Here is a 22258-nt window from a genome sequence, read left to right as displayed (position 1 = left end):
AGGCTTCAGTAGGAGCTCTGCTTGCAGCCATGAGGATCAAGGCAGGCTTTCCCATTCTGAATGACAGAGCAAGGTACTGGGTATTTCAATGCATGCTCCAGGTCAACACTGTGAAACCCCACCAAAAGTCCTGCACACCGGACACACAGACCTCACACTGCTCACCCATACTCCAGACCTCAGGCAGGCAGGGGACAGAAAAGCACCACTGGAGCTCTTCAAATCAAGTAGTTTTAAAAGTCAGAAAGACCAAAGCCTGTGAACTCACACGTGCCACGGACACCTGGCAGAGCTGCACAGCTCCCAGTGTCAGTAAGGTCAGGCCAGAATTTTATCAGGGTGCAGCTCAGCAGGGGCCACAGATGGGCAGGGCCATGGGGAGCTGGAGAGCAGCATCCCACAGCATCCCCCAAGCAGGGGAAAAGAGCCCTGAAATGAAGCCCTGGGTCATGGCTGGGCTGGGGAGGCTGCTCAGGACCACTCCGAACTGACCATAACTTCAGCAGGATTTTATATCAATCACAGCTTGTGGAGAATGCAGAAAAAACGTCAAGCAGAGAACACATAATGGATTTACAGCACCATGGAGAAGACAAATTTCAAATCAGAAATATCCAGCATATGAAGCCACCCTGATCCAGGTTAAGGCCAAGGACATCTGTCTTATTACAAGAAACTGCTCTAACATTTTAGACCAGTTTTACTGGTTTACTGCCCTTGAGTCACACAAGTCCTGAATCACTGGCAAGTAAGGAATAAACAGGTAATATTGCAGAGAGATTCAAAAGGTACTAGGCAAACATGAAAAATAAAAAGAATTAGGAGAAAAAACGCCCTCTCAGCTGCAGTCATTTAAGTAGGAACACCACAGAGAAAAGCTCTTAAGTGCAAATCTTTCTTATTGCAGTGTTACTTTCAGTGGCACATGAAACAGCAATGATAACAGGCTCAAAAAAAAACTTTGAAAATAAAGTTAAAAGATACATGTAACTTAAAACTAACATCTTTTCCTACACAGAAAGGTTAAATTGTGGGGTTGACATTTGCATTTGTTACGTTGTCAACGTTTCCTGCCTATCAGCCTATGTACAAACAATATCTAAAGATGTCATCTACATATTTATACCAAAGGAGTTTATGAACAAGACCTGTCAGTATATTTTAACACCTTTCCAAAACGTCAGCTTTCATCAGGTATAAACACAACATGTTTAATTTATTAGTTTGGTTTAATATAAAAAGTTGACAATCATATGTCACCATAACTATTGATAAGGTAAATAAGAACTACAGGAAAACGTCAGAAAGTTATTAAAATATTTCTCAGCTTCCTGAATCAAATTGGATTTATTGACTTTTCTCTGTCAATAAGTGCATCACACATTTTTCTTCATATGGCTGTTTTTGAAGTGATGTGTCCAACAACGAAGTTTACAGACAGACTATATATCCTAGAGAATCTGAATTTCACTTTGACTTTTTGGGCAAGGGGAAAGGACTTTGTTAATATTAGAAAAAAAACAAAAAAAACCACAAATGAACACAAACACAGATTCGTTCACCTATATTTAAACATATGCCAAAGATTTCTTTTTCTCAAATGTATTAAGCTTCATAAAATATAAGTCAAAAGAAACTCTGAATACAACTCCGAAGTTGAGCACAGAAATGGATTTGTTTCCACTTTCCACAGGAGGTGCTTGATTCAATTCCCTCAAGAAGATTGCTACTACCAAAGGTCCACCTTCTTTGTCTGTAATATCAGGAGAACAACCTATTCTCACTTCTTTCTAGATACTTCGCCCAAAAATGTGACAAGAGGGCAGCACAGCCATATTTCAAGAATTTCATCCCCCCTATGACTACACAGCCAAACACCTCATCAGTGAGTCACTGCAGCCAGAATGCAGCAGCTTTTGCTCTATAGGGGAAAAAAAAGCCTTCATCTGAATGCAAGGATAAACTCCATTGCATAGATTAGTTCAAACACTCCTGCCCAAGCCACACTCAGGCCAAGTAACAGCCAGAGGCACAGAAGTGTTTAAAGGCAGGGGGTGCCAGGGAATGGGCAGCTCTCCTTGCTGGAAGAGGCTTTTCTTTTCTTCAGCAAGTCCAACTCTACACCTCAGAATTAAACACAGTGAAGAATTTACTATTATACAACCAAGCTCATACTAAATTTGATGCCATGGATGTCACAAACCATGGCATGGCCCAGCCCAGCCTCTTAACTAGTCTGTAAAATGTACCTGGCAGGGATAACCATAGGATTTTCTTAGAATTCACCAGACATGCTAAATGTGCCCTCAAAACCTTATCTGGATTTCCTGTTGCTAATTTTTGTGGGATTTAAATGATTCATGTCACTTCTGCATCAAAATCACAAATGCAGTGACTACAGCTGGGGACCCAGGTGTGGAATATCAGAAATATAAGCCACTAATGCTTTGTTGCTATCAGAAATTTAGTGCTGAAGGCCTTGAAAGTGGATTGTATAAAATTCCAAACCAGAGGCTTTGTTTTTCTATTCAAATGACAAGTAGGTGAAAGAACTGACACATGATCCACCACAAGGGACTGAAAAGACAACTCCCAAAAAAGAAAAATAGTCCAAATTTACTAATAAACATATTTAGTTATGCTTATTAGCCATAGGATTATCCAGGCCCATCCCTGAGAGTGTTCAAGGCCAGACTGGATGGGCTTTGAGCAACCTGGTCTAGTGGAAGAGGTCCCTGTCCATAGGGAAAAGGTTTTGGAACTACAGGATCTTGAAGGTCCCTTCCAATCCAAACCATTCTGTGATCCTATGATATTTCAGGCTACAGAAGCACCTGTCCTGGTTTCCATTGTCTGATACAGGGTGCAAGAAAAGGAATGGAAATTTCCACAGGGACCAAATTTTTCACAAAGGAAGGAAGGACCTCAAAAGAAAGTCTTGCTCCGAAAGAATACATTTATCTACATCAGGAGCATGTTGGAGCTCTTCCACTATTTTTTCTGTAGTGTACATGATTTCAGGTTTCATTGCAGAATAGATTTGGCCCGGTTCTTAGATCAAACATCTTCCCTTCAACATGGTTCAAAGCTGCCTGAAACACCAGTATTTTGTTCGGACCCTCATGTCTGTTCAGTGCACACCTGAAATGGAGTTTCCAGTTCATTTTCCTGAAAAAGCAATTCTATTCAGACTCACATGCAGTAAGTGAGGAAAACTGGGGAATTTTGTCCAAGCAAACACCACCACTGTACGAGAAGCCCCAGATGGGAGAAAAGTCCTTAGCTAAGACATTTTTTAAAACATACAAATGGCTTGGAAACTGGTCTACATTATGAGAGAAGGGAACTCAGCAGTTCTGACCTTAGCAACAGAGTACTTTTTAGGTACAAATTAAAAGTAAAAACTTCTAACATTTGCCCCAGAAAGGGAAACAAAAAAAGGAAAATTGAAAATGAGGAGAGAAAGGAACAAATTTTCTTTATGTCCATTCTAAAACACATGCATTTTAAACCAAGCTCTCTACAGGGCACAAGTGCTGAGCCACCGATCTGCATTGCTGAATGCCAGACTTTTAGCTCATGAATGGAAAAAAGGGATTTAATAACACGTTTGAAAGTGACTCCAAGTATGGGTCAGGAGAAAGATGCAGCCCAGGTACCTTCAACTGAAATAAAGATCTAACAGGAGGACAACATGACAGAAGGTAAGAAAAAGACAAAAGGAGCACTAAGGGCTTAAAAAGGCTGGGAAAGCAATTCAGGTTAGCAACCCCTAACTTAATCCTGACCTTTCTGTAACTTTTTACCTTGATTTAGTTGACTGAACTAACTTTGTGGGAAGCTTACACAACTGAACCAAAGAACCTGATTTCTCTGGGCAGAATGAAGAAGGAATCACGTGGTCACTTGAGGGTCTAAATGGCATTGAATTATGAAACTATACAAAACACTGAGTACAAATCAAAAATTTTCCTTTAAATAAAAAAATGCTAGCACTGTGGTTTAGACCCTGCTATAGCATTATTAGTTTTACTCTCAACCACATTAATCCTAGATAAATGCTTCTCCTTCTTTAAGGATGCTAGAAATTTTAACAGAAACACGTAACATGAAAACTTGTAGTTTCAAAGACAGCTGCTAATGGAACAACCTGTAATACTGACACTAACCTATATTTCTTAAACAAATAAAAATAATCACAAGAAACACATTAACATAACAACCCAGTCCTTTATATAGTTCTGTTTAGTTAATACTAATTACAGTGCCAAAGAGCTGTAGTCATGAGTGAGAAATCCCTTTGTGCTAGGCACTCCACAAACGGGGAGCCCTGTGACAAAATATCTGCAGTTCCGTGTCCCAAAATACAAACCACCATAATGGAAAGTAACTTTTCAGATTCTGAAATAAGAGAATTTGCTTTGATATTAAGGCAGTTATTCTCTCTGAAATGAAATATTAACTACTGCCTTTTTTTTCTGGTTGATGACACGACCGAGCAAAAGTTACAGCTCGATTTCATAATGGCTCAAACCTTTATTCAGGGATCAGCAAAAAGGAGGTGTTAAATTCATAATGCAGGAGCATTTTCTAACTAAGGCCCGAGCCAAGACCCACCAGACACAATACAAGCCTTTTCTTTGACTTGCCAGAATTCACATTTGAATCTTTAGTGAACAGGTACAAAGCCTGCAATTGCAATTCAGTGTTTTCCACACTGACCAGGAGGGTAAGTTGGCAAACACTACCCTTATTCATTCTAGTCTTAACTTCTCAGAAAATAAAAAAAACCCCAAACTAAGGACATGTTGGAAAGTTGTGGGGGTTCTGAAAGTAAGCACAAATGCCACTCAATGGGAAACATGCAGAGCCCACACACACACTCCCCATTTTCTTTCTCTTTATACACCAGGCACCAAATATTTAGTTAGCAGAACCCTTTTTTCATTACACCCATCTGAAATGGTTAAATGTTACTATAGAGGGAAAAATCGTTCTGTTCTACTGCTGATCCCTGAAACCACCTGCTATATTCCTTTTTACTATTTGTAATCTTTATATTTCTGCTCTAATTTTCATTGATCACCTCTTTTAGGAGTGAAACCTCTGTAGTATTCATTAAATATTGGAAAAGGCCTATTTTCCTCGCCCTGGAACCCTAAACCCAGTTTATGAAAAGCAAATGAAAAGTAAGGGAGGTGCTGTATTTGAGCCACTTATTATAACTGTATACAAGCATTAAATTGTCAAATGTACCACTTTAGATCCTCTAGCCTTTGCAGGGATTTCCTCCCTAACTGAGTAAGAACAGCAAGTTTAAACAGACTTTATGGCCAAGAACCACTTTTTGTTGAGGTTTATACAGCAGCTTTAAGGGAAGCTGGCTGTATTTGGGACAGACTACTAAATGATTGCAGAGTAAAAATAAAAAGCTATCCAAAAAAAGAACAAAGATATTCACACTTTTTCCATATGTTTCAGATAGTAAAGAACATTACTAATACATTTCCAGCTCCATTTTTTAACTTTATATTCCTTCCTTACTATGTCTTAAGCCAGAAAGAAGAAGACATCTCCACTGCCATAAAAGTCTAACTTTTTTTACCTCTGATAGCCGGTTTTACAGAATCATAAAGTTCCATCTGAGTTTATCACTGGTATGTTAAACAGAACCAGCTTAGAGCACAAAATGGGAAGGTTTTTTTCCGACACAAAAGAGGTGTGGTTTAGTTTTTAAATACCATTTTAAAGCATTTGCAGCTAGAAAATATTCAAGAAATGCAATATTTTTCACTACAAATTAAAGTCTACCTACAGAAGGGAACAGCACTTTATCCAACACTGATGACATCTGCCTAAATAATTGCTTTGTTCTTGGGTTAGAATTTGGGGTAGAAGTAGAAACAAAAATTTACCATTTTGGTTAGTAAGAAAAATCAGCATGAGAAAAGGTGGACTTACTTGATTAAATTATTTTTCTTAAGAATCTCTGACACTTTTGAGTTCATCTAACACATTAGCTTTTCACAAAGACTGCTCAATCAATTATAGTAGACTTCTTGAGAAAAGAGCCAGAAATGCAATTTAATCGGATTGTATTTCTATTGCACTAAATTTCAATATACCACTTTTGGAAACCCAAGAGCATAAAAACAAAATTATGCAAAACATGATACCTGGCAACTCTGATTTCTTGTAAAACACACAGAAGTTAACATGTAACAACACTAAATCAGTGCTACAGAAAGCATCAGAAAGAAAGAGCAAATACATCCATCACTATTTCTTCATCTCTCTTATTAACAAATCTAGAATTATTCGCATTTACAAGAATTTTCAACTGGCACAGAAAAGATTGTACTATCCTAGTAACATCATAAATCTACAGTCTGTCTCCTGCTATTCTTTGGCAAAGGTTTTCAGGAGAAACAAGCTAACTAAAATATTATTAGTACTAGCAGAATATAATGAATGCTAGTATTTGTAATGTTTGACAACTGCTTGACAACCAGACACACAATGTATTCAGTTATGCAAAGACTTTTTTTTTTACACTCCAATATTTGCTTATGATGTAATGAGAATTTCAACAAGCATTTAATATGTAATGACCATATAAAATTTTCCCCTTGAATTCTGATTGAGAAAATATCAAGATAAAGAACAAACCTCTTGAAGTTGGGTAGGAATAGTTATTTTTAACAGCAGTGCTTATATTTCAAGTTTCTCTTCATGGAAGCAATAAAACCAAGCTGGCAAAAAAAAACCTATTAACCACTCATTTACCAACTAATTTTTGACACGGGACAGTTAATCAGTCACAAATAAAAAGTTCACCATTTACCAGATGGCAACTTCACTATAAAGGGAAGCTATTTTTGACCATGGCAATTAGTCTTCTCATGTTTCAAACACTACATTCTATTTTCACATTAATTTTTAAATCTATGTGGCTTTAACTTAAAATAAACTGTACATCAAAAGAATGGAAAATAAACAGCCAGGAACACAATTTGACGAATTGGATTTATTTAGTTTATTTAGCTAAACAGGGTCCATTGGATCTCTTTAATAGGCTGACAGTTGCACTGGGCTGGTTAATAAAACATTCAACACAGTATCTTCAGCCAATATAGAAATGCAAATCCCACCAGAAATATTTTATTCATGAAACAGTAATTTCAGTTACTACCAAAGCAAAAAAAAAAAAAAAAAAAAAAAGAAAAAAAAAGAAAAAGAAACTGGGGGGGGAAAAAGGGGAGGGAAGCGACGCCCGCTTTGCAAACAAACAGCGCCACCCAGCGTCACTCCACGGACAGCACAGCGGGACAGCGGGAACGGCCGGAATCGATCCTGCCCGTGCCAAAAACAACCTTCTCTCTATTTTTTATTATTTAACAGCAGCACATGCCTCTCCCTATTCAGCATTGAAATGCAAAATAGCCTCGCTCTAGCTGGAAAAAAAATTAAAAAAAATAGGCAAGAAAAAACATAGCAACACGTTAAGGAACTCGGGAGTGCAGTTCTAGCCTAAAAAGCAAATACATTAAAATGATGGGGGTTTTGCTCAGTTTGTCTGATTTTTTTTTTTTTTTTTTGTAATCTTTATGTTTCTAGAGCTCGTGATAGAAATAAAATCAAAGTTCTACTTAAATGAGTGCAGGTGAGTAATACAATTAAATGTGCTCTATTTTCCTCATTCATCATTGCCTCCTACACCCATGTTAAACTACAGGACCTTAATTACTGCTGCTATCAAAAGCAGGACAGCAACAACTACTTATTTTTGCACAACAGGTACAGGAGTATCACTTGAGCAGAATAAGAAATCACTGAGGGAGTGGGAAACAATAAAGCCTTCTCCCTTGTGCCCCCTCACCCAAAAACCAGCATTCACCTTTTCTATATGAAGTCCCTTCACTCATCAGCTGGTTAGAAGTAATTTTGCATGAACATGGCTTCTTCCATTCTCTTTTAGAAAGAACAGCAAACATACTTAATTCTACTATTTTGAGAAGTAGAAGTTTTAACATAAGAACAAACTCCATGGTAAACAGAAATCGCAGTTCTGTACTTGGGAAAGGCTGATGAGGGCTGAAATCTGAATATCTCTACAAACTATCAGGTGAGAAAGATTGCAAAGTGAAAAAGGCAGATCTGATATCATGCTGAATTTCTACTACATGTCTACATTTTACAGAAAGACTTCATTCTGCCACAGACCACTTTTCAGCTTAATTTAGTATAGAAACATTTTGTGTGTAAAGGGAGAAAGGAAAGGAATGCTTACAGTGCCCTGTGTGAGTCATACACCTTCCATTCACAGCCCCCAGCCACACACAGGAGTTATCAGACTCACCACATCATTTCCTGAAAACACCTTTATTTGTAATCAGTCAGCCAAGTCTAAGCTACACAAACGTGTCTTTCTTAAAAACATGTGCCTCACCTCCACCACAACTTGCTGAAGGTCCAACAAAGAGACACCACAAAAGTCCCCAGTCTTAGCCCTACATGTTAACAGATGAGACAGACACAGAATTTCCTGTGAGGGGCAAGGGGGAGTTGGTTGAGAGAAGAATCTAGTTAAGGCATTAGCTTTACTGATGACAAAAAATTTGCTGCTTGGTTGCCCTCACCAAGCAGCAAATTTATCTCTTCACACATTGAGTTGTAAGATGCATAACACACTTATTGGTCAAACACAGGGTGATTCTTTCTAAGCAATACCTACAGAATTACAAAGCCCAGGAGGTAAGGTGTGTTTCACTGGCCTCTCAGGAATCTCAGCTAAGATGATCATAACCCTTTAGGTAAATTACAAATTAAGCATGCTAACTCCTATTTTTCACACTTTCCTCCGCAGAAAAGCATCTCATCACCAGTAAATTACATTACTAAATAATTTTTTTTTCCATCTTCAAACTTACACATACACAAAAAATAGAAATTTAAGATATAAACAACTTAGGGCAAACTTTCTACAGGGATTCTAAGTTATACCACTTCCGAATATTTCATCAGTTTAGGCCTTGAATGTTACAAAAAAAAATCCTGTATTTTTCCCCATTTAAAATAGCAGTACTATAAATCAAGTAATTGCAAAAGGTCAAATGTCTCCACATTTTTCCACCACAGACCCACCAGGGCAGGGACACAAGTGAAAACAAGCTGAAGACAATGTGGAGTGAGCCCCTATAGAAAAGAAGCCAGCCTAATGCTCAGCCACAGTCAGGCAGACAAATATCAGATCTGAAGTTATTAAAAAAGTAACAGAGGAAAACCAACAATACCTCTGTAAGGAGCAGTTTGAGTAGAATGTAGAGGAGTGATTATTTATCTCAAGAAGGTGACAATATCTATAAAAATGGCAATGAAGGAACTTTTGTTCACAATATGCTTTTTCAAAAATAGATTGTCAAAGTACATGGCCAGATAATTCAAATTCTTTCTTCTGAAACTTAGTTCAATCTTGTGTGCACTAAAACAAATCCTCCACAGCCCATTCAAAAGAGCTGTACTATTCACATAGTGAAAACTAATCTGATTTCAGAAGTTTTAAATGTGTCAACAGATCAGGTTTCACTAAGGGCACCTGTACCTGCCCAGGCAAGGTTCTTGTGCACACATGATGTTTTGGCATGATGGAGTCCCTGTTTTTAAGAACACTGTTGGGATACACCAATTAAGATATACACACAGTAGTCCCACACTTGGATCACGATTTTGTAAGCACAAAACATTACTGCAGTATTTACTTTATAAATCAAGATAACCCAGCAGCAACAGGTGCGTCTCTTAAGTTTTAGTTCAAACTGGATACCTAGGGAAGACTGGCCATGAAGATGCAGCCAGCAATCTGTCATTTGACAAATGGTGTTCATTATGCTTACAGCCACATTATTATTTGTCTGGGTAGGTGACTGAACCTGAAAAGAGGGGTAGTGGTACTTGCAAAAAACAGCCAGAACACACAGACACAGTTGTATGAGCTGTTCAGGTGAGCTTCTGGGCTCAGGTGGTATTTCATACCATAGTCATAACAGGAGAGCTAACTTTAGCCAATGAAATTCCATTGGTTATCTCCCTAAATGTTTTTAAAGCTTAACAGCAGCTGAAATTTTAACAATGATTTAAACAGAACCTGCAGAAGGTATAAATTGTAAATATTTACCTCATTATTGACTGAAGCTACTGTTAAATGCCAAAAATGTTCAAACGTTTACTCAAGTTTTGTACAATAAATCTACATATCTGCAAATTTGCCCCATCCCCCGTTTTTTTTCTTTTAAAGGTTATTCTGAAAATCAGAATTACCAAAATCAGTACCAGTTCTGAGGATTTAAAGGGAATGAGCTCTGTCTCCTGAACTGAAACAAATGCTACCTGCAAGATTTACATCTGTGCTGTCGACTGCATAGGAACAGTTCCTTTATTTGATGGCTATTTCTTCTTTCTCAATACAGTCATCTCATTTTCAACACTGATTGTGCAATATTCACTTTTGTAACATGAATATTACTGTATAATGTGGTCTTACAATATTTGTAATATTTCCTCATCTATTTGAATGCCTCATATGTCAGCAGTAAGCTTTTTAGGAAAATAAATGCCTGCTTTTGTTTTTTTCTATTTTATGGCACCCTGACATTGAGCCAGTACATGGAACCCTGGGGATGGATACAAATGCTAGGAAATAACCACATATTTGCTAGGTTTATAGGTCACATTTTCAAATGGACTGGGATAGATTTAGCTCAAAGTAATGTTTAGAAAATCTGGAAGCCTTTTACCACTGCATATCCCCACCATTTAGAGATAACTGGCTACTTTTAGGTAACAATTAACATAAAACGCTTTATTTGTATGAATAAACAACACCTGTAGTCCATATATTTAAAATACTTTTTCTGCTGTCAGAACTTACTTCAAGCAGGCACCATGTACATTCTACATCTGAAATAGCCACGAAAAAAATATTTACAAGCTTAAACCGCATAACGGTGCATAGGTAAATACAGGAGAAAGACCTCCTGATAGGAAGATTGTTTCAAGCTTCAGGAACTCTTTTGCAGGGGGTCCCAAGACGGGGAGAAAAGCACAAGAATGTGATGTGCAACTCCGCCTGGGGCCACAAGGTAGAGCCAGCAGCGCGTTCCTGAGCCCTGCAGCCCAGCTGGTCCCAACACACCTTCCCGGACCTAAAGGGGACCAACCCCCCACAGAAATAGGATGTGCTACTGAAAATGAGATCATCAACCCAAGATGTGCATCTGCAAGTGAAAAAAGACAGCACGAGGCTTATCAAAGGTTCATTCTGTTTCGGTACGTTTATCACAAGCCTGGAAGTTGGGTTTTGAGATGTGTGCAGCTTTTCTGCAGAGAAGCAGCACTTCATGCTTGCCCTGTTCTGATATTTCTCCCCAGGGAAGACTGCAGAGCACTGAGGTGAGCAACAGAAGCCACTCCTGACTAAAGCTGAGGAGCAGTGCTCGCTCTGTTCATTTTCCCCATCAGTACTCAGTGCTATGCTTCTGGAGTACTTTTAAACACAAAATTGTGCTATTCTTTTTTTCATTATCACTGCTCCCCTTCAAGAGAGGGCAAGGTGTTTTTTTCTCCTTGGATATCATTTACTGCAATTAGTATGTTACCAACTGTGCACGTGCATTACAGTGCATGGGGCAGATGTCTTTGCCTTCACACAGCCCTGGACTGCAGAGCACTGACACTTAACTGCAGGTATCAAACCAACAAGGAATAGCAATGAGAGGAAATAAATCTCCTGTTTGCAACGTATTCCTATTTGATTCCAAAGTTAGAGATGAAAAGCCATGTTTGGAGTAACTTTTCTAAGTACAGCTTAACAGAGCTTAAATCTGTATTTTTCAGAATATACTTAAGATAAAAAAGTGCATGGGAAAAAAAACCCTACATATTCAGAGATGCCACAGCACCTAATAAATAATATTACAGTGATGGCATTTTGTCATTATTACACGCACTGTTCAAGATAAAATAAACTCACCAGTTACATATTAAATGTCAAAGATAAACTTTAATGTTTTCAATCCTGCCAATAAAAAATGGACAAGTGAACAGTCCACAGACCTCATGTTTCCTTCTCCTAGCTTTAAACACGTTGCTATGCTGCTGTTTTCAATAACTGTTAAGGTGAGGGCAAATTTTTAGATGCTATAAGGCATTCAAATAATCACAAGATCAATTCTCATGTTATCAATGAATATAAAACTACTAGTGCCAGTTCTGCATTCACTTTACATTTGAAATACAGAACTTAATGAAAAAGACTGTGCACTTAAGTATGTAATTTTTGCAATTATTTTTGTTCTGTAGCTTCCAACAAGTTGGTATTTGCCTGGCTAATAATCCAAAAAAAGTCTTAAATCCTTATGTACAAAATTAGAAAAATATTACTACTGAGAAACTGGAACTATGTAAAGCATTTAGTTGTAACACTACTATTTGCTATATTGCTATATAAGTGAGATTTTTTTTCAAGCACAGTTGTTTTCTTCCAGCACTTTGCTCCATCCTCCACATCATTTTCTTTCCTTGATCTTCTGCTGAAGATCCTTGGGTTTGGAGCTATTGTTTCTACCCATTATTACAATCTGTTCCTTCTTCTTTCTCATGTTTTTGCTTCTTCACTCTGAGCACAAACTTATGCTCTTGTGATCATGTAACTCTCTGTGCTATGATGCATTTCCTTGCACTCATTTCTCCTCTTCCATACAGTGCTCTGTTCTGAACTCTCATTTTCACTTGCCTGGGAATATGAAAGTATGAATTCCACCATCTACCTACATACAGAAATAGGTCAGGAACAAATACATGCTGACAGCAAATTCTCCCACATCTGAGAAGATAAACAGCATTCACAATTGGTCCAGAAATTGCTCTCTCTGGGAAGTCACTGTTTGGCCACATGCAATTCCTACAGGGGAAGAGATAAGACTGCCTCAAAATTTTGATGCAAGTCTTTTTATTATAACATTCCTCAAACTTTACAAACTGCAACCATCTTCTCATACATTTTTGTGCAACTGCTCAACTTGGCAGAAGCAGAGAGGAGTGACAGTCAGCTGGATTTTTTGGCTGCAGGTATAAACATTGACTCCCCTCCCCTGAAGGATTAAACTGCTGCCAGCAACCTGAGGAAATTCACAGTTCCCTAGTGAATGGGAAATACTGCCACTAGTTATTTCTTTCTTCCTACCCTGGAGGAACTGAGCTGCTGCCAATTAACATAGTATTTTCCTACACTTTGCAATCCCTTTGAACTTTTTCAGGATTTTACAAGAAACAGTTTTGTCTCTATGTAAATCTATTCAGTGCAAATCCCAGTCACAAAAAAAGGACTGATAACTGTAGCAGAAGCTCCTAGACAAGGGAATCTTGTTAGTCTGCATCCATTACTCAAAAAAATGTGGTATTTCAAACCAATTTGTACAAAAGCCAAGAAGAATCTAAGTGCAATGGAAAAGAAAACACAGTGACTAACAAATAAAGTGCACATGAGACAAACTACATTCAAAAATTCCACGGATTGGAGATTATACTGCTTTTCATGTTACTGCCCACATTAGTACAAGCTGTCATTTCTCAAGAAATAGAATTAAAAGCTGACTATTCTGCATACATCATGAACACTCATAATGTTTAATGACAGAGAAACAACATATTTTCAGGGTAAAGGGACAGGAGACTGGCAACTGGAATATTGGTATGGGACTGCTGCTGAAAGAAAAGCTTCTCTTCCCCAGTTTGATTTTCATCTGTCCACATACATAGCAAGATACATGTAGAACTCATCTCACACTAGTCAAAAATACCCTCTCATTCGCCTGAATAACTGCATTGCTTTATTTTAAAAATTCTCAGAGATGTCTTCTTTATGTAATAGGTTAAAAACTCACGAAATCAGCTTCAAGTTTTCCCATTTCTTGTTTGTAGCTTCTCATTCGACTGCTGTACATCCCTCGGCTTTGAGGCGGGATCTCTCGAACTTCAAGTTCCATCTGCTCAAGCTGATAAGTAAAAACAAAGAGGAGGTATATAAATCAAAAGGTTAATTAAAGCAAGAATAAATTTACCTAAGTTCAAATATTCTTTCTTTATAAGGAAAAACGGTGCTTATTCTGCAATACATAAACAATTTATCAACTTCTTTGCACAGTCTTAAGTCAAGAAATAAGTGACATTAGTATTACTAACACTCAGAGGGAATTATTTGAGCCAAACATTTCTAGATATAAGCAAATAAGCATAGTTCAAAAAAAAGTCTACCTCCACCTAGCTGTGCAGTTTTGGAAACCATTGGCTGAAAAAAGTATTTTACATATATATATATTTTAAGTTTTATTTACCACCAGTCTGTATGTTTCAAATCTGACTACCTAAATCTATGTCCCAAATCTATATGCAAGTATATTAAATATCTTTTATCTTAGAATTTCAGGGTTCAGTGACAATGCTATTCAAGAACTTGTATAGATCAAATGGATTAAAAAATTAGAGACATATTCTATCTTTCAAAAGCTTTTTTTATTTATTCTTGCCATGTGGAATTCCAAGGAGCCTGAAATATTACATTATGGCACAGGGGTACAGCAAATCAAAAGCTGTAAATGAGGGCTGCTAATGACCTGCCCACTGGGCCTTGGAGCCTGCTCTAAATGGTGCTGTCTGTTCAGGAATTCTATTCTAAACAGCAGAAGAATCCCATGCCTGCCTTTTAAAATCTTTTCAATTCACTTGAAAAAGATAAAAGAATACCTCTCCTTGCTTGCTGTAGGCACCTGAAACAATATTTACTCACCTCCTACTGATCTGGGTTGAGCAATATGGCATAGGAGCAGAAATGCTTTTCAATTAGGGTCCAGGCTACTGGTTGCAGGTCTTCACAAGGGACTGCTAGAATTTATTCCTAAGTAATCACTTGCTTACACTTTGAAATTTCATCTTCATATCATAAGAAAAGCATCTGCATTTAATCAATGGAATTGCCAGATACTCAAAAGTCATTTTGCCTGATCTATTCTGATTATACAAAATTATATTCAATAATAAACTATAAAGCAGACTTTAATTAAATAGTCGCTAATGAATTGAAACCCACAAAGCAATTTCTAATTCTACCCAGGTCTTTAGCTCAGGCTTAACTTTCCAAAGGGGTATTATAAATTAAACCAATAGCTGGAATTAATAGCTTATTTCTTATCAATTTCATCTTAATATATTTGATCTCAAATGTTCTATAAACATTTCTCTCATAGATATATATAAATATATGTGCAAGGTTGGGAAATTTTAATGAAGTCTCAATTCTTGTCCATTATATAAAAACATCTACCAGTAAATCCAGAATTTGCACCAACAATCAGACCGTGGTCCATGAAATCTAAAATTTTCATTCCAAAGAGTTAATATTAGAGAGTTTAAGGTCCAAGGAATGATGAAGCACATTGAGGCTGTCCAATATTTACCAGTGTTTTCTCATCATGAGATTAAATGGGTGCATTTTGTGGCTGGGCTGAGAAACTTCCATGGGAAGCCATGCAGAAGACAGTGGTCCTAGCAAGTGTGAACCTAAATGCAACCTAATTTCATGTATGTCCATTTTCAGAACTCACATTATTGGTCATAGAATAATGTTTTTTCATAAACAAGCAAAAACAGAGCAGCCCTCCATTTTTCCATTCAAAAATAAAACAAAATAGTGTGGCTGATGTTGTCCACTCAAAATAAGTCTCACCCTCCTACAGGAACTTCTCCATAGGAATCTGCTCTGGACTCTGGAATCAGCTGCTAGCATTTTAAGCAACTTTTAAATGTCACTATTTTACTGGAACTAAAACAGAGATCTAAACTAAAAAACACAAGACAAGAATAACCCAGCATTTGCAACATAACAATTTTGTGATGTGTCCTTCATCAAAGATCATCAATCAGATACTCCACATCAGATGCAGAACAGGATTTCTCTCCAGAGATTTCTTACTCAGTTCTGGCTTGAAAAGGCAGCCTGGGAGTCTGAAAGTTTTCATGTCAGTTCTGCACACACATCCAATCAATTACACCAGTGATTTTACCCAAACAAAGCAGACAGTGTTTTAAAACCATCACTGCTTAGTGAATACAAATAAATTATCTCTATAATAACATTTATAATACATGAGAGTGTTATTTCCTAGCCAAGTAGGAAATAAAATCAGCTAACCCCACCTTTGACTACGCAAGACAATGAAGCAAACCAATGCATGAAACTATCAGCAGCAAGGAATTAGGTTTATTTTGATTTTCTACTCTAGCCTCTAGTTTAAAAGAGGATCTTTTTAATCAGTTCTGTTATTAGCAGATTTGTTCAAATTGATTTCTAAACCCAAGCCTTGACATTAATCACAAACATGTTGGGTAATTGCTCAAAGCCAATAACTGAATCTAAAGATCTAAAAAAAAAGTGTGAAAGAAAAGCCAGTACATTAAATCATGATTATTGTTAGGATAAAAATACAGATACTGGATTTATTTTTTAATCTTGTAATAAATAGAAACTTAGATGATTTTTTTCTGACATAAGGAGAGAAGTAAGAAGCCATTAATTCAATTTTTGCTCCTTCCAATCTACTACAAATGTGAATGACCACCAACACTGGAGCTTCTCTGTACTGCTCTGTCTTTTGCCAAGTCAACTTGTAGTGAAAATGAGCTGAAAAACATTTCTAGATTTCTACTTTTTGCAACTGTTTGAATATGAAAGTGCCCAAAAGGCCTTAATGTATCTTCAGAACATGCTCACGAGATGAGACAGTAATTTTACCATGTTTCTCACTGGGAATACCAAATCAGGAAGGTTAGGTGCCTTGTCATCCTCACAAGGCAAAACTGTAGGAACTCATCCCAAGATCCAGCTTTTCTGAATGCTATTCCAATGCTCTGGTCTAAAAGACTAATTCTATTTCTAAACCAAAAGCACCATGTATGCCTACAAACAGCAGAGAGACTTTTTTCTTCCTACTCCAAAAAATCAATTTGCTTAGTAGCCAAATAATTGATTCAAGTTCCTTCCATTATAAGAAATTCTAGGGTAGAAAAGCCAATTTCTTTCCCTATCCTAACATTCAGATTACATTTCTGACATCAGATAAACCAAACCCATTTGCAAGCAATAAACAAAAGCAACTTCTGGTAAGGAACTATTGGCCATGTGGGAAAAGACAATCTCAGCTGTCACCAACACCTTTGCTCAGTTACTCCACATCTACAAAACTTTACTCTTATCCTCCTCCCAGATGGAAGACACAACAGGCTGTACTGGCAACAAAATAAATAAAAGAAGAGTCACAGTTGCTTAGCACATGTTGTTACATACTGGGTTTTTTTTTGTCAGTGTGAACCACAAACTGATGCTTGATTAACACCTACACTCTCCTTGAATCAGTGACCCACACTGCCACGGCGCCCTTATCCTCACCTTTATGTCTCACTTGCTAAAATAGAAAAAAAGATCTATTGCTCTACAAGACATTCTGAGATATGAATGAAGTAGGTGTTTGAGTCTTACAAGTCAAAAACAAAGTCATGGTGTGTAAATATTTAATTACATTCCCAAAGTAAAAGACCTAATCCACAACTCTAAGTTGTAACTTTTTACTGAGTTACAGCAATAGTGCAAACCTTGAATCACTTAACACAGGATTCAAAAAAGATACACTCTTCTCCTATTTCATATCCTCAAATAAGAACTATTTCAAGACTATTGTTTCATTTTCTAATATATCACTGTATTTTTAGGGCATGAGTGTTAAGTGTTACTATCAATGATCCTATTATTTTTGTTAGAAATTTGCAGTTAACATATGAAAAGCCAGAACATACCAGTTCCCTCGCTTCTTCAAGCTGTTTCTCAACATTTGCAACCATCTGCTTCTTCTCATCTGAAACAGAATTGTGAAAATACCAATATAATTGTGCTCTTACTATGAAAGAAAAACATACCATTTCAAAAGACTGCATGTATCAGCTAAAACACTCAAGATTTATTCTGTGTGACATCCTCACACATGGTGATCCATATATTAGTAATTTAAAAAAAAAAAGAGACTGGAGAATCCTTGAGGTCTTCTGCCTTGTTATGCAGCATTTGCTAGTTAGGAAAGCACTTACAGTTGCTTCAGCTGTAGGAATTATGCCTCAGCAGGCACTTGCTGGTGTGTACAAATGCATGAGAAGGCACATACATACACTAAATGGAAAAAAATCATATAAGAACAAAGGCTTAACATATTAATTTGCAAAATATGAGATGCACAAAAGTAAGCATCCCAATTAAAATTAATTCTGGTACTGAAGAAAAATGATGTTTCTATTCCCCTACTCCTATGATGGGTCTAGAATAGTTTATTTTGTTTCAACAGATATAAAAGGAAATGCCACAGGTACTACAGTAAAACCACTGTTTTCTAGTAGCAGTAAAAATGGAAATTATTAATAAAATATGAAAAATTTTAAAAATTCAAATAAGTTTTAAGCTATACATAGCAATCACCATCTGCCAGGTTCCCCAGCAAGGCTCTATCCCAGCTACAGAGACTTTTGGCCTGTCCCCAACCATCCATTTGCAGGAAAAGAATCCAAACTCTGAGCTGAGAACTGAGACTCAGTTTAACATCATCACACACATTCCAATTGCTTCACAACTTGGTTTGTTATAGCATGAAAGGGAACAGAGAAATAATCAGACACTGGTTAATAAAATATCCTCACATTGCTTCATTACTGTGGGTATTCAAGGGTTTCAATCCTACCATTGCATCTTCCAGCCTTCAGACTCTAAACCCACCCATTGTGTCAATGAAATCAACAACAAAACTCTGAACATACAAATGGTTTGTTTGAAACCAGGAGTATCATGAGACATCTGTACTTGTGGTTTGCCTAATGAAGCAGATAAAAAGTGAATGTCACCAAAGTGTCTCCAGTCACAGCTCCCCAGAGGTCATGATGGATAAGTCCACGTTGGTACAAGACTTGATGATGTATCTCTAAACTTCAGAGCTTTGTTTTTAAGTCTGAATCCCCTTGCTTCTCTTCCAAATGATCTCTTTGTATCCTGGAACTGACACACCAAAGACCAAAAGGGACTATCTGATGATTATTCAATCCTCTGCATTCCACAAGGCACTGAATTTCATGAGAGGACCCTTTAATAAAGGAACATAAATCAGCTTCTCACAGGCTGAAATGCCTATCCACCTATCTTCTCATTCACCTAAAATACTCTACACTCATTCAAGGACACAGGACCATCACAATCTGTCCTTCCTCAGTTACATACACTGGAGCTTGGGACCACCTTTCCTGCAAATCTGGAATTCACGCTGCCACATCTAGTGAATTCTACCCCAGCAGAAGATGCAGGAAATATTTTCTGTGTAGCACTTTTAGTTTTCTGCATAGTACTTTTAGTTTTCTGCAAGCAATGTCTTTCTTTAATTCGCCACCAGGTTCTCATGATGGCACCTAGGCCAGAAAATTCAGAATTTTATCTTCTTAACACAAAAAAAACAAATCTGCCCCTTCCTCCCCTCCCCATACATTTCTAGTCTCATATCCCAAAACATGTCTGTTCTTTCCTTCATTTGGAAATTAGCAAGATGACAATGGAAGAAAATAAAAACAATGGAAGGTATGACATACATTATACCATTTTATTGAAGCTGAAATAAAAATTTAAAATATAGTAGCAGAAAATAAATTACTATAGCATTTTTGGTACTTCCCTGAGTTGTACTGGATCACAATTTTCATACACATTTAGTAACTTGAAATTTAGTGATATTGGAAGGTATTTCATACTGAGCAAATTCTACTTGTACTTGTGATTACAAGAACTACTCAGCACTCCACTGGCCAGTGAAGTCTTACTGACCCACAAACAAATTTAGCCACAGACTTTTGTAGGGAAAACTCATTAGTACAGAAGGTCTGGCTAAAACTGCTCTCATAAAATTAGGAGAAGAGGGTATTCAAATGATCTCCAATGCTTGAGTTAATTAATTTTAACCCAACTCCAGATTTTAACGGTGGCCCCAGGTACATAATCCCCCAGATGGTGCCCAGGACAACTGCCTTTGTTTTTTCTTCAAATACAGATATGTGAGCAAGCACATGGCAACATCCCAGCACTGCAGCTCTGGAGCAGGATCTTCACAGATTTCCAGGAGAGCAGCTAAACTTGTTGCAACTGCTGATTCTCTAGGGCACACAATACCATGTAACCTTGGTTTCCAAAGCATTTTTCAGTTTTACTTTAACTTCAATGGTTAAGCAAAGGAAACAACCTATTTCACAGCCAGAATCCCCATAAGAAGGGGGACACTATACTCACAAGTTGACTTGCTCAAGAGACTGAAAGTGAGATCCAAGGGTAAGAGAACAATCTCTAGGTGAGAGAAGTTTGCCACTGATCAAGTAGATCAGGACAAACAAGTTACAGTCCAATTAAAGATGCTTATATTACTAATTGTATTAGTCCACTGTGACTTAGCAGTTTTCAACCTGCCTACTCAGTCACTTCCTTAAATACACTTCCACAGGAAATGAAGAAAAGGCGTTTTATAACTTTTCGTTTTGATTGAGAATTCAAATATCCTTTAGAGAAAATAAAAAACAATGCTCCATCAAATGTATCTAAATGTATTTTTTTTCCCTACATTGCTAGACAGAATGCCCCAAACAAAATATTCCACATAGTTCATATAATTTAAGTGGTGAAATCGACAAACTATGAATAAAGACTGGAAACAAAAGGGGGTTTTCCTCTGCGTAGGATTGCAAACAAATCTGTTCTCCGTTTTTACACAACAATATAACACTCTGGTTGTATCACTTCCTTAAAAGACACAAGCTTTCACTACATTTCACCCAGTTCTTTCAGCTTTGCCCTGGCAATAGACACTTTCTTTGTCTCCCAAAATACAGCAGTTACAGAAAGGTGGGAATCTGTCTGCAAGGTTGGAAAGATAATACAGCACTAGTTTAATCTCAAAGTCAACAAGGACGTTAAAAAAACCTGAGTTAAGACTGAATAGTCCCACTGCCCGTGGAATTTCTTCTTTTCATCCGTACATGCTGAGGAAGTGAGTAAGAAAGGGCTTCAGTTCACTTGCAGATGTTGCTGTGCTCACTCAGGTGGTTACATGTTCAGTACTGCCAGAAGTTACTGTCCAACAGCAGAGATAAATAGAATACATGCATTTCTCTCTTTGAGTTATGAAACTGGGATCAAGAGGAATTACATAATGAGCCGGACCTGAAATTGAGACAGTAAACTTCAGTACAGGAGTACAACAGAAAATTAAAGGTGAGGCTTTCTTCAGGCAAACCTGTTAGCAACTGAAATGCAGCACTTTGATTGCCGAGCAGAAAATGCAGGTACCAAGAATCAGAAGAATGGCAGCACTCCAGCCCAAAGCCATCACAACCCAGAGGCTACTGTGCTGGGAACAGGCTAAGTATCAACATTTGTGCTGATAAAACTCTCTTTCATATCAAGCAAACAAAATTTATATGAAATTTTGGACAAATCACAAGACAGATGTTTCTCTGAAACACCAAGGAGCATGAATAAAACACATCAGTCAATTATCTTCATTCTTCAAAGACCTGCAGCAGCATCACAGAAAATCTATTTAAAAGGCATTTCTCTATTTATAACTTTCTTTAATCCTCCAGGTGATGTCTGCCTCAACAACAGAAGACATTTCTTCACAAGACGTTCTATTGTCCCTGCTGCTTATTGTTTCTGTGGTATCAGAGAGCTTTGTTACAGTTCTTGCTGAACTACTTATGCATTTGTGACAACAGGGTTGTCTGCTGAGCCATCATCCTTCTAGAACACAAGACAGCATCATGTCCTGACAACACAGAATGCAGGAATGTTGCAAAACCAATTAACCAGAATTTCTCCATTACAGCAGGTCCATCTTGGGCAGCAGAGGGAAATAACCAGTCACTAGACTTCAGGAGATCTCTCTTTATTATGCAGAATGGCACAAGTCCTTACACCTTTCATCCTGCTTCTTCCAGCGGAGAGGAAGAAGGCCATCAGCAATCTCTCTCAAATCACTGCTGCTGAAAACTGTCACCTCATGCTCCCCTCCCACCTCATAATCCTCTTTTTGAGCCTCTCCCAGCCATCGCCACAAGAACTAACTGGAACTTCTGGTGATGA

The 22258-nt window shown here is 37.5% G+C and overlaps 1 protein-coding gene across 4 annotated transcripts in view; it reads right to left on the bottom strand.

The window, feature by feature from the left end:
• The window catches only part of VTI1A (vesicle transport through interaction with t-SNAREs 1A), a 258318-nt gene that overhangs the window by 233379 nt on the left and 2681 nt on the right, over window positions 1-22258 (bottom strand). For all 4 annotated transcript variants that reach the window (XM_088169337.1, XM_014872501.2, XM_088169338.1 and 1 more), the window contains exons 2-3: window positions 17902-17960; window positions 13941-14051 (exon numbers count right to left, since the gene is read on the bottom strand). In XM_088169337.1, coding sequence (XP_088025463.1) covers window positions 13941-14051; window positions 17902-17960 — 170 coding nt within the window. The remainder of the gene's footprint in view (window positions 1-13940; window positions 14052-17901; window positions 17961-22258) is intronic.

Source organism: Sturnus vulgaris, chromosome 8 (genome assembly GCF_052056855.1).
Source record: "Sturnus vulgaris isolate bStuVul1 chromosome 8, bStuVul1.hap1, whole genome shotgun sequence".
Taxonomy (NCBI): domain Eukaryota; kingdom Metazoa; phylum Chordata; class Aves; order Passeriformes; family Sturnidae; genus Sturnus; species Sturnus vulgaris.
Note: the sequence above shows the minus strand (reverse complement) of the source record. Positions and strands in the feature narration are given on the sequence as shown.